General features: G+C 52.4%; 1 protein-coding gene across 9 annotated transcripts in view; it reads left to right on the top strand.

Moving 5' to 3' along the window:
- UBR4 (ubiquitin protein ligase E3 component n-recognin 4) overlaps positions 1-16,631 on the top strand; it is a 131,875-nt gene that overhangs the window by 86,554 nt on the left and 28,690 nt on the right. For 8 of the 9 annotated variants that reach the window (XM_043573902.1, XM_043573903.1, XM_043573899.1 and 5 more), the window contains 19 exons: positions 25-193; positions 645-789; positions 1,377-1,462; positions 2,164-2,251; positions 2,514-2,707; positions 4,367-4,606; positions 4,983-5,121; positions 5,620-5,745; positions 5,826-5,954; positions 6,749-7,092; positions 8,614-8,704; positions 9,009-9,093; positions 9,255-9,382; positions 13,311-13,440; positions 13,565-13,722; positions 14,673-14,782; positions 15,483-15,624; positions 15,999-16,080; positions 16,398-16,571. In XM_043573902.1, coding sequence (XP_043429837.1) covers positions 25-193; positions 645-789; positions 1,377-1,462; positions 2,164-2,251; positions 2,514-2,707; positions 4,367-4,606; positions 4,983-5,121; positions 5,620-5,745; positions 5,826-5,954; positions 6,749-7,092; positions 8,614-8,704; positions 9,009-9,093; positions 9,255-9,382; positions 13,311-13,440; positions 13,565-13,722; positions 14,673-14,782; positions 15,483-15,624; positions 15,999-16,080; positions 16,398-16,571 — 2,760 coding nt within the window. The remainder of the gene's footprint in view (positions 1-24; positions 194-644; positions 790-1,376; positions 1,463-2,163; positions 2,252-2,513; positions 2,708-4,366; positions 4,607-4,982; positions 5,122-5,619; positions 5,746-5,825; positions 5,955-6,748; positions 7,093-8,613; positions 8,705-9,008; positions 9,094-9,254; positions 9,383-13,310; positions 13,441-13,564; positions 13,723-14,672; positions 14,783-15,482; positions 15,625-15,998; positions 16,081-16,397; positions 16,572-16,631) is intronic. The other variant, XM_043573898.1, reaches the window with a different exon arrangement.

Genomic DNA, 16,631 nt, shown 5'->3' with positions numbered 1-16,631 from the left:
CTCAGTCCCGCCCTGATCTTGCAGGTGAGAGCTCAGGCAGCCAGGAGGACCAGCTGTGCACAGCTCTGGTGAACCAGCTGAACAAATTCGCAGATAAGGAGACCTTGGTTCAGTTCCTGCGTTGCTTCCTGTTAGAGTCCAATTCTTCCTCAGTACGCTGGCAGGCGCACTGTCTGACGCTGCATATCTACAGGTGGGGTCCGGGGCTAGGTTTTGGCGGTCTGCATGGGTCCAGGACCCGAGTGGACGATGTGGTTCTGTCTTGGCTTCATGTTACATGCTCATGGTTTCAGTTTCGGTATTTATATCGGTCTGGATCCTCTTGACTGTTAACAGGTGTCTTCGTGAGGTTAGCCGTTCGTAGCCATTAAACTGATGTCGTAAGCAAGAGAAGCTTGCGTTTTTTTCTGAGAAGGCTGTATTTTGGAGTTTGTAAAGTGACCAGGCTTGACTCTTCAGGCCACCTTCTGAAGATGCACCTGTTAGGATCTGCTGTCAGAAGAACAGCAGAATGGCTTGAACTTAACCCCTGGTTGTGGGGAGGGAGATACAGCTACAGAAACAGTACCGGGGCATTGTTGATAAATAAAAGGAACTCCAGGGTTTTCTGCTGCTTGGTAATGCGAACTGTCCTTTATCTACAGAAACTCCAGCAAATCGCAACAGGAGCTCCTGCTAGATCTGATGTGGTCCATATGGCCAGAACTGCCAGCCTATGGTCGTAAGGCTGCCCAGTTTGTGGACCTGCTAGGGTACTTCTCCTTGAAAACCCCACAAACGGAGAAGAAGGTAACAATTGATGTATAGTCAGGGGGCTCTCTAGCCACGTTTGACCTTTTTTCCCTTGAGTTAACATTCTGACCGTCCCACATGGGGGGCACACCTGTAAAATCTCTTTAGATCTATGTTAAGCACTCCCAACACGTATGCCACAAGATAACATATACTAGCAAATAAGCACAGGCTGAATTTGGCTTAGCCAGCAGAAGGAGATCAGGTGGGGAGGAAAATGCAACCCATTTAAAGTTGTTTTAGGAAAGAAGGTATCCCCCTCGTTTTCCTGGCTGCCCTGATGGCATCCCTAAAAGTGTCTCTGCAGTCAGATAACCATTTCGTGACTTCTCCGTGGGAATAAAAATGGTCTTTGTCCACAGGGTCTGAAAAGGTGACTGTCCCTAAGTCTGTGGAAACTTGTAGAGAAGACAGAATCCTTTAAATGACTAGGAATTAGGCCCAGCCTTGTGTGATTCTGCACTGGGGCTGAAAAGCCTGGTATTTCTTGGGCGGTGTCAACTAGATAGCAGGAGACAGAAGTCTTTTCCAGGAAGACTTTCCCTTGGCCTTTAACTCTGGTCTTTTATTGACTTCTGTTTCAGTTAAAGGAATATTCCCAGAAGGCTGTGGAGATTCTGCGGACTCAAAACCATATTCTTACCAACCACCCCAACTCCAACATTTACAGGTGGGCCCATTCTGCCTTCTCCCTAACTGAAGCTCCCTCAATCAGGCCCAGTTGCCGTCTCCACATTGGTTAGCTCCTACATAAGAATCAGTACGCCTCTGTCTAGTTGGTCTTCGAATCCCTCCTCGTAGCTGGAGCCTTGCACACCCAGGGCACTCAAAATGTAACTGCTCGATTAGATTTTGGGAAGCAGTAATTTGAGAATGTTTCCTACTTCGAGGGTCTGAGTCTAAATCAGATGAGTGTACAGAAAATGGCTAGGTTAAAACAACTTTTGAAAGAGTATCAGTTAAACTAGCAGCTATTACTTCCCTGGTTTAATAACAACTGTTCTCTTTTTTTCTAAACTTCATTGAGATATACTTTCTATACCACGAAATTCACCTATTTTAAAATATACAACTCAATGATTTTTGGTCAATTTAATTGTGACTCTGCTTTGAGTCAAATATTAATGTAGCTTTTTAGGATTCCTCTGACCTCAGGATGGCTCAGAAGTAGGAAACATCTAGGGCTGATTGGTTGACATGTCCTTCCTGTGATGTCTAAGTCCTGTTGGGATTTCTTGCGTTTCCCTGTGTTCTTACTAGGGTGGGGCTCGCCTTAGGGAATGTCGCCGTGGCGCGTTCATGGCTTCTTTGTGAAGCTTGGTGCTTTCTAAAATGAAAATTTCCTTATGCTGAGACTGGTTTCTTCCTTAGCACCTTGTCTGGCTTAGTGGAATTTGATGGCTATTACCTGGAGAGCGATCCCTGCCTGGTGTGTAATAATCCAGAGGTGCCGTTTTGTGTAAGTGCCGTCTTTAACGTGGGCAGTGGTGAGGCTTGCAGGGCCAGTGGGTTTCTCGTTCAGAGATTGATTGTTGCCACATAGGTGTTCCTCTCCCGACGGTTGGTCACCAGTGGTATGAATGCTTACCTGCCACGCTTACCACCTCAGATAGAAGTGTCATCTGTGGTTGAAGAGTGGGTTACAGTGATCAGTTTTGAAGAAGGCAGGATGAGCCGGTGGCCTTGAACCGATACACTATTTTGTGTCCTCCTGTGTTTAGTATATCAAGCTGTCTTCCATCAAAGTGGACACGCGGTACACCACCACCCAGCAAGTCGTGAAGCTCATTGGCAGCCACACCATCAGCAAAGTGACGGTGAAAATCGGGGATCTGAAACGGACAAAGATGGTGCGGACTGTCAACCTGTATTACAACAACCGGACTGTGCAGGCCATCGTGGAGTTGAAAAACAAGTACGGGCTCTTCAGGCTTGGGGAGGGGCCGTGTAAGGCTTAACACCAGCTGTTGGTTTTGATTGCTGGAATGGGGTGAAGCAGCACATCCCCTAGAGGCCTGGTATGTTCTCTTTCCACTTCAGTCAGGGCTGGGGACAAAAGTGAAACACCGTTTCCTAATGTTGACAAAGGTTCTTTGGCCTGTCCGGTGGAGCCCTTGGGGTCTGAGGGAGCAATTGAGCAGTCTGCCCTCTGAGAGAGCAAGCTGAGTGAGGGGACTGCAGGCTTCTACCCGTGTTAATCAGGGCAGTTCTGGGGTTAAAACCCATACTGGGAAATACTTGTCGTTTCTTGGATTAAGATGATGTTTGCTTGCTCACAGAGAGGCAGTATTCCTTAAGAAGTTTCTCTAGTACGCAGGCCTTATATTGATATGTCGCACCTTCCTTTTTTTTTTTTTTTTTTCCCCTAAATCTTTATTTATCTGTGAGAGAGAGACCGAGTGTGAGCAGGGAGGGAGCAGAGAGAGGGAGACACAGAATCGGAAGCAGGCTCCAGCCCCTGAGCTGTCAGCACAGAGCCCAACGTGGGGGTGAAAGTCACGAACTGTGAGATCATAACCTGAGCCGAAGTCGGACGCTCAACTGACTGAGCCACCCAGGCGCCCCACACCTTCCTTTTGTATCTGCCTATGTTGGATCTTTCCAGCTCATGTGTCCTGGTGTCTGAATCGGGGCACGTCATATGTGGGCCAAAGAAGGCACCGGTGGGGGTTACAGTGTTGACCCACAGAGACAGATCCGTTGAAATCTCTGGCGTGCCTGTTGGGCAGAGGACGTGGGGAGGTGCTGCTTAAGTAGGAAGACTTGCAGGGCTGTTCTGCACGGAATGGAAGTATTGGTATTATTCTAAGGGGCAGAACAAAGCTAGGCTGGACCACATCAGCAAACGGCCACGGGGAGCTTGGCCGACAGGAAGTTTTCTTCCTTTGGAGAGCAATTCACATTGGTCACGCGCAGGTGAAAGCTGCTAATGCGGATGACCCGCTCCCCTTCTGGAGGAGGTGGGTTTCATTTCCTGTTGCGTAGAGTCCGTGCAGCTGCCGGTGAAGCGCTCAGAACCCGCGATGAGACCGTGGGCTCGCACCCCAGCTCTGCTGTCTGTCTTTCTGGTGTGGGAGCAGTTGTGTAGTTTGGTTTAGTGTATGTAGACTGCCGAGAATGGAGCCTAGCACGTAGGAAGTGCTTAATAAATGGTACCTGTAGTTAATGTGATTACCCTAAATTACTACGTGCCTTTTTTTTTTTTTTCCCCCCTCTGCTTGGCACATGGCACATAGTTCATGGTACCTCTTGGGATCTTAGGCTTTAGTGTGGCGTAGTTTTAGAGTAGTCTCTCTCCCTGATGCATGCTTCGTTGTTTTTCTAGGATCTGAAGTCATTCTGTGTAACATCTTAAAGCACTTGAGTGTTAACATCCTTTTTTATAAAGACCAGTGGGAAGATTTTCTTTATATTTGGTTGCTATTATTCGCCAGATCACCTTTTCTTAGAGTAACCACTGCCTTAGAAGAATACATGGGGACAGCCTTACTCTTTGTCTCCTCAGACCATCTCTGAGGGGTAAACAGGCGGCTCTCAGGCCCCCTGCCCCTCTGTCTGACACCATCTCTCGTAGGCCGGCTCGCTGGCACAAAGCCAAGAAGGTTCAACTGACCCCCGGGCAGACAGAGGTGAAGATTGACCTGCCCTTGCCCATCGTGGCCTCCAACCTGATGATCGAGTTTGCGGACTTCTATGAAAACTACCAGGCCTCCACAGAGACGCTGCAGTGCCCGCGCTGCAGCGCCTCGGTCCCTGCCAACCCGGGGGTCTGCGGCAACTGTGGAGAGAACGTCTACCAGTGTCACAAATGCAGGTGAGGGAGTGTCGCCGGGCCAGGGCCATGTACGTTCCTTGTATTTCCCTGTAAGAGCCTCAGTATGGGCAGGGTTCCAGTGTCTGGTGCCCTCGTGATAATTAGGGGACTGTGGGCGTGTGGAGTCCAGGGATGGAAGAGCGGTGCGCGTGTAGGTGTGCGCGCGCCTGTCCTGTGGTAGGCAGGGAGCGGGGGGTCCCTGGGTCTGGTTGCAGGTCTTCCTTTCTTGTCACCTGGTTGTGTAAGTCACTCTCAGCTGTCGTCATCCCTGCACGGTTCCAGGGTACGCGGGTGGCGCCGTCCATCTCACGGTCACCCCCCACCCCCTGCCACTGAACCTCTCCTGCCCCCTGACCCGAACGCCTTGGTTCTTCAGGTCCATCAACTACGACGAAAAGGATCCCTTCCTCTGCAATGCCTGTGGTTTCTGCAAATACGCTCGCTTCGACTTCATGCTCTATGCCAAGCCCTGCTGTGCGGTAGATCCCATCGAGAATGAAGAAGACCGGAAGAAGGTGAGGCTGCATCCGCCCTCGACTCAAGGCAGTGGCTTTGCTCTGAGCTTTGGGCAGCAGGGCTGGCGGAGGGCAGCGGGCTTTTCCTTCTGGCCCCAATCTTCCTCCGCTCAGGCACTGTCTGCGGGGCCCGGCTTTAGGGTGGCAGCAGATAGAGGCGTGCGGTTCGTTGGAACACGTCGTTTACGTGTGACTTCTGGGAAGTGTCGGTTGGTAGTGAACTAGAGTGTCCCAGCAGACAAGCAGCTTCAGATTTGGAAAAGCAGAAAGAAGTCGGACGAGTGCCTTGCGTTTGTTCCACAGACGCCTTCATACTGCAGCTGTTGGCCTTGTCTCAGTGGCAGTGCGTCCAGGGGCTGGTTCTGGATTGTTAGGAGGAATGGAAATAACGAGTGCGTGAAACAGCACCTGACCTGTAGGAAATGTTTCAGAAAACGGTCAGAAATTGGGATTAGTTAAGGAAAAGCCTTCACACCCGCCCCTGTCTTTTCCTGCTAGGCTGTTTCCAACATCAATACGCTTCTGGACAAAGCTGACCGAGTCTATCACCAGCTGATGGGACATCGGCCACAGCTGGAGAACCTGCTCTGCAAAGTGAACGAGGCAGCCCCCGAGAAGCCGCAGGTAACCCCGAGCTAGAGGGGCATTTGGAGAGGGCTCCGGGGCAGAAGCAGAAGACTGACCACTTGCCTCTTGGGTTGCAGGATGACTCGGGGACGGCCGGGGGCATCACTTCTACCTCTGCCAGTGTCAATCGGTACATCCTGCAGCTGGCCCAGGAGTACTGTGGCGACTGCAAGAACTCTTTCGACGAGCTCTCCAAAATCATCCAGGTAGAGAAGCGGGAGTCCCTCTGGAGTGTTTCGTGGAGCATCACCAGTGAGGTTTTCAGAGCATTCCTGCTGTCGCTCTCCGGCACTTTGAGTCTTGTATTGCCCTTGCCCGATCTGAAAAGGCAGGGTCCCGAGTGGCCGCACCATTCAGCCTCTCTCCGTTGTAGTTTCTGGTGCTTGGCAGAGACCTGAGTTTATTCCAGAAGATTGAGAGTGACATTATTAGATGTGCTTTCCTTGGCCCATTTAGAACCCATCTTTTGGTAGAGGGGTTGCTAGTTTTAAAAAACCAGCTGTCAAGATTCTGTTCCCCCCTTTTCTGAAGGGCTACGTGTGCAGGCTGGTAGGGCAGGGCACACCAACTCCAGTCAGCTAGGGTGGGCCGTGCAAATGATGGAATGTTACCAACCTAATGTCCGTGGAATGGGAGGCTGGCCGCACGCAGACAAGCCGGTTCCTGGCCCATCCAGAGTTGTCTCTGCTATATGGGCCGACATCTCTGATCTTCGTGTTTGTTCTTTATGAGACAGCATTATGTGGGAGTTAAGGACCTGTGCCGTGTTCAGGGGCTGAGTTCTGACTCTGCCACTTGCCTTGGACAAGCTAACCCTCCTAAGCTTCAGCTTCCTTCTCTGTAAAATGAGGATAAAGTATCTAATTGGTAGGGTCATCAGAAAGGTTAAATTGGATCATGCACGTGAAATGTTTTTTCAAACCAAAACTAATTCCCAGTTAACTTTCTCTTCTTCCTTATTTATTGCTGTTTTATTTCTTTTTCATCTTTTTTCTCTTAGAAAGTCTTTGCTTCGCGCAAAGAGTTGTTGGAATACGACCTGCAGCAGAGGGAAGCAGCCACCAAATCGTCCCGAACCTCCGTGCAGCCCACCTTCACTGCCAGCCAGTACCGCGCCTTATCCGTCCTGGGCTGTGGCCACACATCCTCCACCAAGTGCTACGGCTGCGCCTCGGCCGTCACAGAACATTGTATCACGCTGCTCCGGGCCCTGGCCACCAATCCGGCCCTGAGGCACATCCTCGTCTCCCAGGGCCTTATCCGGGAGCTCTTTGATTACAATCTTCGCCGAGGCTCTGCGGCCATGCGGGAGGAGGTCCGCCAGCTCATGTGCCTGCTAACTCGGTCAGAACCTGCCGCGTGATCGTGGGCCCGGTAACTCCTAATGTGGTGGGGGGGAGGGGTGTTGGTGGCCTCTGGTAGTAGCGAAGCTGGGAGCTTAGGGGTGCAAAGTGTGGTGCTTGTTGCTGCTGGACAGGCTGGCTAACTTGTGAGGGAGGAAGAGGGGGAGATGCCCAGGGTCTTGGTGAGCGAATTCTGCGAGCATTTGAGACCAGGTTAGCTTGTAAATAGAATATTTGGCTTGTACGTTGTCGGTTCCAGTGAGGTTCCCTGGGGAAACGAGTGTCTGCGTTCTGGTGAGGGAGGAGAAGGGAGCCTGGGCATTTGGACTCCAGACTCCCATGGAGGAGGCCAGTGGAGCAGTGGAGCCTGGTGACGAGAGCTTATTATGCGGTGTCTGATGCTCTGTGCCTCGGACAGCTTACCTAACGTCTTTGAGCCAAGGTTTTCCTCGTCTGAAAAATGCTGACGAGTAAATATCTTGAAGGCTTGTGGCGAGGACGGAATGAAATAATTCACGTGGGCGGTGACTCCTGTTTGTTGAGTGCCTACCTTGTGACAATAAGAGTTACCAGAGCTGCATGTGGTTTATCTATGGAGTGTGTGGCATGGGTTCCGGAACGTGTTAGGTGATGGATAACCATTTCTTGCTGTATCATTTATTCACCCACTTAGCAGGTGTACTTTGAGTGTCTTTGAATGCCAGGCACTGTCTGGGACTCTGGGTGTGCAGTGGGAAATGCTGCCCTCACGTAGCCCTCAGTCTAGGTGGGGGAACTGCAGAAGCATACTTGTACAGTATAGCATCAGGAAATTCCAGTTGTGAGGGGAGGTCAAGCCGCAGTGGCGCCCCGGCTGTGGCAGGAATTGCCGCGTGGAAGAAGGTGGCTAGGGTAGGTCTGTTGAGGGGTGATGATTGAGGAGACGCGTGTGGAGTAAGGGGACGAGCCACGCAGATGTCTCTGCTGTGGCGGGGTGTGCCAGGGATCCTGCAGGTGGAGTAAAGGAGGCCGCAGGGGAAGGAGAACCAGAGGTGGCCGGGGGCCAGATCCCGGGGGGTCTTCTAGGCTATCGTAAGGGCTTTGAGTTCTGTTGAAAGTGGGGTAGGAAGCAAGAAAGGGACCTGGTACAATTTACGTTGTTAGGACTAACGTCGACATCATTACAGTGGGGCGTAGGTGGGAACCATGGGTGCCTCGTGGGAGCTGAAGTAGAGGTACGTGGAGAAAACGAGGAAAGTGTTGTGACCCATCTTGGCAGGAAGCCCCTGGATCTGGAGCCTGGGGACTCAGCAGCCTGGGCTGTGGACACGGAGGCGATCTCGGTGCTGGTGCTAAGCTCCCCCTCAGTAACCCCTGCGGGACAGGCGGCTGTGATGGACTCTTTGTTACAGACCCGGGGCTCCTCGTGGGGCTGATCTCTTAGGCCCCTGGACATCGATTGCCTTTTCTCTGAGCTCCTCAGGTGGGGAGGTGGACACGGCCAGTGGTGGGTAACAGGACTCCCATGCCTTTGCTTCCTCAGAGACAATCCAGAAGCCACCCAGCAAATGAATGACTTGATCATTGGCAAAGTCTCCACTGCCCTGAAGGGCCACTGGGCCAATCCTGATCTGGTGAGCAGGACGGCCGCTTCTCTGACCTCTCCCTCTCTGTCCTGTGCTCCTTTCCTTTCCTTCCCACCGGTCCCTGTGGGGTGACTGTCCCAGGTCAGAGCCAGCGTCAGAGGGAGAAGAGAAATGGGTGGTTGGCCAGAGGGGGAGCAGGGGTCTCCAGCTCTCCTTTGTCTCTCTCGTGGCGCCACTGGGTACCAGACATTTTAGTTCCGGGTCCCCTGATCAGAGTTTGGACGTAAGCCCCAGTCCTGGCTCCCGCCTGCAGACCCTCCTCTACCCGTGTCTCCTCCCGTTGGCCTTCTAGGCAAGCAGCCTGCAGTATGAGATGCTGTTGCTGACAGACTCCATCTCGAAGGAGGACGGCTGCTGGGAGCTGCGGCTGCGCTGTGGTGAGCTGGGGACGCGTCTGCTTTGGGGCTTTTTGGGGGTGGGGCTTCGGGCTCCATCCTGGCCACAGATGGGCTGGGACGGGGGCTGCCCTGGGCAGCCCTGCTGGAGCCAGGGCTTGGTGCTCGGTGACCGCGGCTCAGCCTGTCCCTCCTACCCCCAGCTCTCAGCCTCTTCCTCATGGCGGTGAACATCAAGACCCCCGTGGTTGTGGAGAACATTACCCTCATGTGTCTGCGGATCTTGCAGAAGCTGATTAAACCACCTGCTCCTACCAGCAAGAAGAACAAGGTACCGGGCGGGGAGGCCAGGAGGGGAGGGAGGGTGGCAGCCCCTTCCTGCCCCGGCGGGCCACCAGCGCTTCCTCTGCCTCAGTTAAGCAGACAGGAGTTGGGAGTTTTGAGAAGGAATGTTTCTCAGAGGGAAGTCGAGAGTCACATAAACATGAAAACACAGAAGCGTGGAACGAGCTGGTTTGCTGGAGGTCTGGCTCTTTCTCCAGTCACATCAGATGACTCACAGCTCCCAGAAGGCACGTGTTCTTTTCCACCCCTGTGCCTTTGTGCATGCAATGCTGTGCAGGGGCGAAAATCCTAGGCTCTGAAGCAGACTTCTTGGTTTCCGATCCCAGCTCTTCTCTTTACTAGCCTTGTGACTTTGGGCAAGTTGTTAACTCCAGCTCCTTGGTTTCCCCATCTCTGCAATGGGAATACAACACATTGAACTGTTGGGAGGCATCAGTCACTTAACACAAATTACGTGCTCGGAACACCGGCTTGTGTTAGTCCCTTAGTAAATGTTAGCTGCGGCTGTCTGTCATCTTCTCTGTGTAGGATGCCCCTTTCTTTGTTAGCTGCCTCTTAGAAGATCCAGCTCTCTGCGGGGCTGGCTGTGAGCACCTCGAATCCAGGGATGTCTGTTTTGTAGTTTTTTTTATGTCCAGTGCAGAGCATGCTACTTAACATACGCTAGCCATTCAGTAAATCATTAAGCGAATGAGGAAAGCCAAGTTTTTGTTCTAAGATAACATAACCATAGCTGAGCCCCAGATTGATGTGCTTGGACCAACTTGTGGAAGACACGGGCCACGGTTCTTCCTCTCAGCCATGCCTGAGGCTGTCTCTCTGTGGTCCTTGGGCCATTTGATTCCTGCACCGTCCTGATGGGGCCCTTGGTGGGAAGAGTCTTCATTACTGCAGGAAGATTGCTTTCTGAGTGGTAAGCACTAGGGTGGAAGCTGGATATTGAACAGTTTAGTAAATTTTCCTTGACTCGGTCTTCCTGGATGGTCCTCGGAAAAGGCAGGACTGAGGTACCCATCTTCCTTCCCTTTGACGAAGGTTTATTTCCCCTCAGAGCTCATGGTTAGCCAATAAAATCAGTACTTGACTAAAGAGGAACGTCATCCCCACATGACCATCATTTTTCCCAGAGTGAGGCAAAAAATTTCCAGAGTTGTTTATTCTCTAAGTGCGGGAGCCCATTGTCGATGTTTGCAGCTGTGCTTAGTTTCAGCCTAGAGAAAGCAGCAGTTCTCAAAACTAGGCTCCCGGTGCCTGAGCGTTCCCTGGACCACTGGGGACTCTGTGAGGCCAACATTTGTTTCCTAACTCTCCTCCGGCCCTGCTTGCCCCTTGTGGTCTGTGCATGTCGGGGCTGGTGGTGCACAGTCCCTGGTGGCGAGGCCACCGGGGCCTCAGCGGGAAAGGCAGTGCGTGCTCACTCATGGGCGTCCTCGATGAAACGGTGCATGTTAATGTTAGTACATCTCCCTTCTTGGGTACTTGTGTTCTTAATACTCGGTGTGACCGTGTGGAAGCGCGCCGGAAGTGCTCCTGCTGCACACGCCCCAGTGCTGCCGCGCTTGCTGTTGGGGGCAGGTGCGTGCATGTGAGCCGCTGCCTCTTGTGGGGCCATGTGTGTGCTTGGAGGGGTGTGCGATGGGCCAGCTGTGCTTATTCAGAATTGGGTGTTGGCAGACATTTTCTTCTTTCTTTCTTCCTTCCTTCCTTCCTTCCTTCCTTCCTTCCTTCCTTCCTTCCTTCCTTTTTTTAATGTTTGCTTATTTTTGAGAGACAGAGCGTGAGTGGGAAAGGGGTAGAGAGAGGGAGACACAGAATCTGAAGCAGGCTCCAGGCTCTGAGCTGTCAGCACAGAGCCCAACATGGGGCTCGAACTCACAGACCGTGAGATCATGACCTGAGCTGAAGTCGGACGCTCAACCGACTGAACCACTCAGGCGCCCAAATAAATAAACATTTTTAAAAGGTCACTAGAGCCACCCAATGGAGTAGGTATTATGATTATTCTCTGTTTTATGGAGGAGGAAGCCTCCATAATGGCTTCTGGACTGGGCCCCAGAGAACTAGACCTTCTCAATAGAGCCAGGTATTGGGACTGGCAGGTTCACACTGATGATCCCATTAATCTCCACAACCCCAATAAGAGGTAGGTGTGAGTTCTCCCATTTTCTAGATGAGGAAACTGAGGCACAGAGCGACTAAGAAACCTGTTACATAGCTAAAAGTGCTAGAGGCAGGGTTCAAGCCCTATGCAATCTGTCCCCCAAACCCATACCCCTACATCTCACCAACATCGCTTTCTTGTCTATTAAAAAAATTTTTTTAATATTTATTTTTGAGAGAGAGACAGAGCGTGAGCAGGGGAGGGGCAGAGAGAGAGGGAGACACAGAATCTGAAGCAGGCTCCAGGCTCTGAGCTGTCAGCACAGAGCCCGACATGGGGCTCGAACTCACAGACTGCGAGATCATGATCTGAGCCGAAGTCGGACGCTCAACTGACTGAGCCACCCAGGTGCCCCAGCAGACATTTTCTTGAAAAATGAAGGAAGTGAACCCATCACTCCAGAGGAACTGACATAACTCAGAGAGCCAGTATTTTCCAGGTGACCGACACGTGCTACAGAATCACACATGGTTTAGTAAAGATGAGGGTTAGTGTGGTGGAATATGAAAAGTTTATCAATCGATTTCAGATTCCACATAACAGCCAGTCTTTAAGAACCTATCACTTATTGCACTCCCCCGAAAAATAAATATTAAAAAAAAAATGTATCATTTGTTGAAAGTGAGATCCAAGAAAGAAACCCGCAAGTATGTGAAAAGGCTGTAAAAATACTCTTTTTTCCAGCTACGTATCTGTGCAGCTGGTGCTTTTCTCGTACTGCAACCCCAACAACATACGCCAACAGTTTGAACACAGAAGCAGCTCTGAGAGTCCAGCTGTTGTATTAAATCGGTCATTAAGCAGATTTTCAAAAACGAAGCAGTGCTGCTCCTTTAGGTTATTTTCATTCTGGAAATACAAAAAACATCATTTAGGTAGATAGGTAATGGATTCATTCTTGTTTTTAAATGAAATTAGTTAGTATTTTAAGAATTTCTCATGCTTAACTTTAAAATTCTTTTTTTTAATTTTTAAAATTTTTTATTAAAAATTTTTTTTGGTAATGTTTATTTAATTTTGAGAGAGAGAGAGAGGGAGGGAGTGGGGGAGGGGCAGAGAGAGGGGGGTGACACAGAATCGGAAGCAGGCTCCAGGTTCTGAGCTGTCAGCACAGAGCCCGACGCGGGGCTTGAACTCACGAACCACGAGATCAGGCCCTGAACCGAAGTCGGACGCCCCACCGACTGAGCCACCCAGGCGCCCTTGTCATGCTTAACTTTTAATGTTGTAAATATCAATAGATAGAGCCATACATACAAAACAGTTTCGGGTCCTCAATAATTTTTTAAGAGGGTGAAGGAGTCCTGAGGCCAAAAAGCTTGAGAACATCTGGTTTAGAGTGTGTGTGGGGCTCTTGGCTGTGCAGGCTAGTTCTGCTTGGTAATGGCTCCCAAAATTCTGGAGACTGCCCAGTGGCTCCTTAAAGAGTGATTGTTTGGGGAGCTGGATCAGCCTTGGGGTAGGAATTGGCGGGTGTGGCTGTAGGACTGTCTGTAGGAAGCCAGCTACTCTTAGTCCTGCACAGTCAGAACGGCGACCTTAAGCTCAGTGTGGAGACGCCGCTGCTAGGTTGTGTCAAATGGCTTTGAAGGAACATAGGCTTGGGCGGAAATGATACGACCGTTGACCCTTCTGACCTTGCTTCGCGAACGTCCCCCTGGGGCGTCGGTGCCATCGTATTGGAGCCATCGCATTGGAGCCGTGGCTCAGGTGTGTTGTCACACTCCCGCCTTGTTCCGCTTTCCCCCTGCAGGATGTCCCTGTTGAGGCCCTCACCACGGTTAAGCCGTACTGCAATGAGATCCACGCCCAGGCTCAACTGTGGCTCAAGAGAGACCCCAAAGCATCCTATGAAGCCTGGAAGAAGTGTCTTCCTATCAGAGGTGTGTCTGTGTCTTCGTGCCTGGGGAAGCCAGTCCCTCCGACCCCTGTCCCGGCAGCCCTACGGTCCCCCTTTTGCTGTTACTTCCTTTCCCTTACCCCTCGCTCCACCCCCCTGCCTGCCAGGGACAGATGGCAATGGGAAGTCCCCCAGCAAGTCGGAGCTCCGCCACCTCTATTTGACCGAGAAGTACGTGTGGAGGTGGAAGCAGTTCCTGAGTCGTCGGGGGAAGAGGACCCCGCCCTTGGATCTCAAGCTGGGCCACAACAACTGGCTGCGGCAAGTGAGTGACCGCCTCCGGGCCTTCCTCCCACCCCCCTTGCCCCAGCTACCAAGCAGTGCCTCTCTGCTCCCCCCTCCCCCACCCATGTCTGCTCTGCTCTCTTGCCTCCTTTCAGGCGGGAAGCAGGGGGAGGTCCTGGGTTGCAGCCACCCGTGTGGTAGACTGGTTGAGAGAGGACTTTTCTGTGCCTCTCATCAAGCTGCTGTGCTTGTTACTCCCCCTGGCCACTCATGGGAACTAAGCCTCAGTGCTACCCCTCCCTTTTTCTCCTTTCATTGTCTATACCTCCTGCTGCCTTCTCCCTGTTCGTTCTAGCTAGCATCGTAAAGGATTAAAGTAATTAAAGGCATCCATTTGTCTGTTAACGTATAAAGTAAGAAATACTTGGTCAAATGTAAGTATTGAGCATATAGGTACCTCCAAAATAGAGTTGCAGAGTTACAGAAATCTGTGCTGAGGAAAAGGCTTGCCTACTTCCTAGTTCAGTGGTTTTATTTTATTTATTTAAAAAAAAAATTTTTTTTTAACGTTTATTTATTATTGAAAGACAGGGAGAGAGCATGAGCAGGGGAGGGACAGAGGGAGAGGGAGAGAGAGAATCCAAAGCAGGCTCCAGGCTCCGAGCTGTCAGCACAGAGCCTGACGCGGGGCTCGAACCCACGAACAAGGTCATGACCTGGGCCGAAGTCAGACGCTCAACCGGCCGAGCCACCCAGGCGCCCCTCCAGTTCAGTGATTTTAGATGTGCTGTCCGGGTTACCTGATGGAGAAGCTTCCGTGAAGAAGGGGCTGCTGAGCAGCCTCTTTCCCAGTCTGCCACAGCGGCATCTGGCCTTGAGTGTGGTTTTCGCCTCTCCCCTTTCCCCGGAGGTGCACCCGGAGGACTTCCGGAAGGTGCCACTTCACTGTGTCGGTCACCTGAGCCACGGCTTCTCTCCCGTGTCCTGCAGGTGCTCTTTACCCCGGCGACACAGGCCGCGCGCCAGGCAGCCTGCACCATCGTGGAAGCTCTCGCCACCATTCCCAGCCGCAAGCAGCAGGTCCTGGACCTCCTCACCAGGTGCCACTTGAGGGGGGCGTGGGAGAGCGGTCAGCCTTCCCCGTTTTCCTGGGGGAATCTATAGGTCAGGATGACGGCAGGCACACCCAGGCTCTGTACCCATCGCCTGCTACGGAGAGGGGCACGGGAACAGAAAAGAACCAGAAAACCGGGTGGTTGTGCTGCTGCTGGTGGTGGTGCGGGTGGTCATAGAGCAGCAGCAGCAGCAGCAGCGACCGACGTCAGTTGAGGTCTTAGGAGTGTATAAACGCTCGGCCCTGTGTGAGCTCCTTGGATCCTGCCCTGCAACCTGGGCTTGATGCGGTTGAGTAACGTGTCTGCCGGAGGCAGGATTTGAATCCAGGCCGTGTAATTCCAAAGCCCACGCCATCGGCTACTAAACTCTGCGGTACACTTGCCTTCTCTGTGAGTCATTCAAAACCACAGTTGCTGTCCGGAGAAGCACTGTTCTGTTTTGCCGCTTGTTGTTCCCAATGGGCCTAGTTTACCGCATCACATTCCCTGTCGTGTGCGCTGAGCTGTCCCTGAGCGGGGGGAGTTCCCAAGTGGGAAGTTTGGGGTTTTCTCAGGTGCCTCCCTCAGCCTCTGGAAGGAAGGGGGAGCGAAGGGCAGCAGAGGACACAAAGGTGGGAGGAGCGGAGGGGGCTGTTGGAGCCATCGGAGCCGAGTCCTCACGGTGCCCTGTCTTGTCGCGAGCCAGCTACCTGGACGAGCTGAGCATAGCGGGCGAGTGTGCCGCCGAGTACTTGGCTCTCTACCAGAAGCTCATCACTTCAGCCCACTGGAAAGTCTACCTGGCCGCGCGGGGTGTCCTCCCCTACGTGGGCAACCTCATCACCAAGGTACCTGCCCCCCGCCCAGGAGAGCCCTTCCCCCGTTTGGCTTTCGTGGCCCTCCACTGGGGTAAACTTTCTGGTATTCCTTTTTTGCTGAGAAGAAGTATTTGTCGAAAGTATTATCTTTGTGACTGTAGCATGAGGAAGCAGCAACCCGTTGGGGGCATTTCGGCTCTTCTCTGTCTTTAAGCCACCCCTTAACATCACTGCATCTGCCCTCGGCTGCTTAGGAGTTCGGCAGAAGTGCAGCTCGAGGGGTCGTTGGAGTAAAAGGGGAACTGTGGAGCGCCTGGCTGCTGTTGCTGGCTCCTGGCGCCACAGGTGGAGGGGGCCGATGTCGTCAGCGGTGCCGTCACTAACTGTGCTTGTGGTCCTTGTAGGAAATTGCCCGCCTGCTGGCCCTGGAGGAGGCCACCCTGAGCACTGACCTGCAACAGGGCTATGCCCTCAAAAGTCTCACAGGTAGAGACAGCCAAGAGGCCCTTCCTTTAGGCACCCTGGGCACAGTGTGGGGACGGACCCTTAGGTCTTGGGGTGCTGAGGTTGACTCTCTTCCCTCTTGTGTTGATTCAGTGCATATTTCAGCTCCGTAGTTTTCTCTTCATCGGTGGCTTTACGTATCTGAGCTCCTGTTTGCTGTGGACCGGTTCACTTCCTTGAGCACCAGCTCTGTGCTTGGAAGTTGCTTTGGAGTTGCTCATTACCTTTGGAAGACAGGGACCTTCCTTGCTCCCCTGCTCGTTCAGAGCTCTTGCAGCAGATTTTTCCTGTCCCCACAGGCCTTCTTTCCTCCTTTGTCGAGGTGGAGTCCATCAAAAGACACTTCAAAAGTCGCTTGGTGGGCACGGTGCTGAATGGGTACCTGTGCTTGCGAAAGCTGGTGGTGCAGAGGACCAAGCTGATCGATGAGACCCAGGACATGCTGCTGGAGATGCTGGAGGACATGACCACAGGTAGCACCGCCTGTGGCCTGGAGCCGGGACTCCGTCCCTGCTGGAGGGGGTGGCAAGCGT

The sequence above is a fragment of the Prionailurus bengalensis genome, chromosome C1 (genome assembly GCF_016509475.1).
Source record: "Prionailurus bengalensis isolate Pbe53 chromosome C1, Fcat_Pben_1.1_paternal_pri, whole genome shotgun sequence".
Lineage (NCBI taxonomy): Eukaryota > Metazoa > Chordata > Mammalia > Carnivora > Felidae > Prionailurus > Prionailurus bengalensis.
Note: the sequence above shows the minus strand (reverse complement) of the source record. Positions and strands in the feature narration are given on the sequence as shown.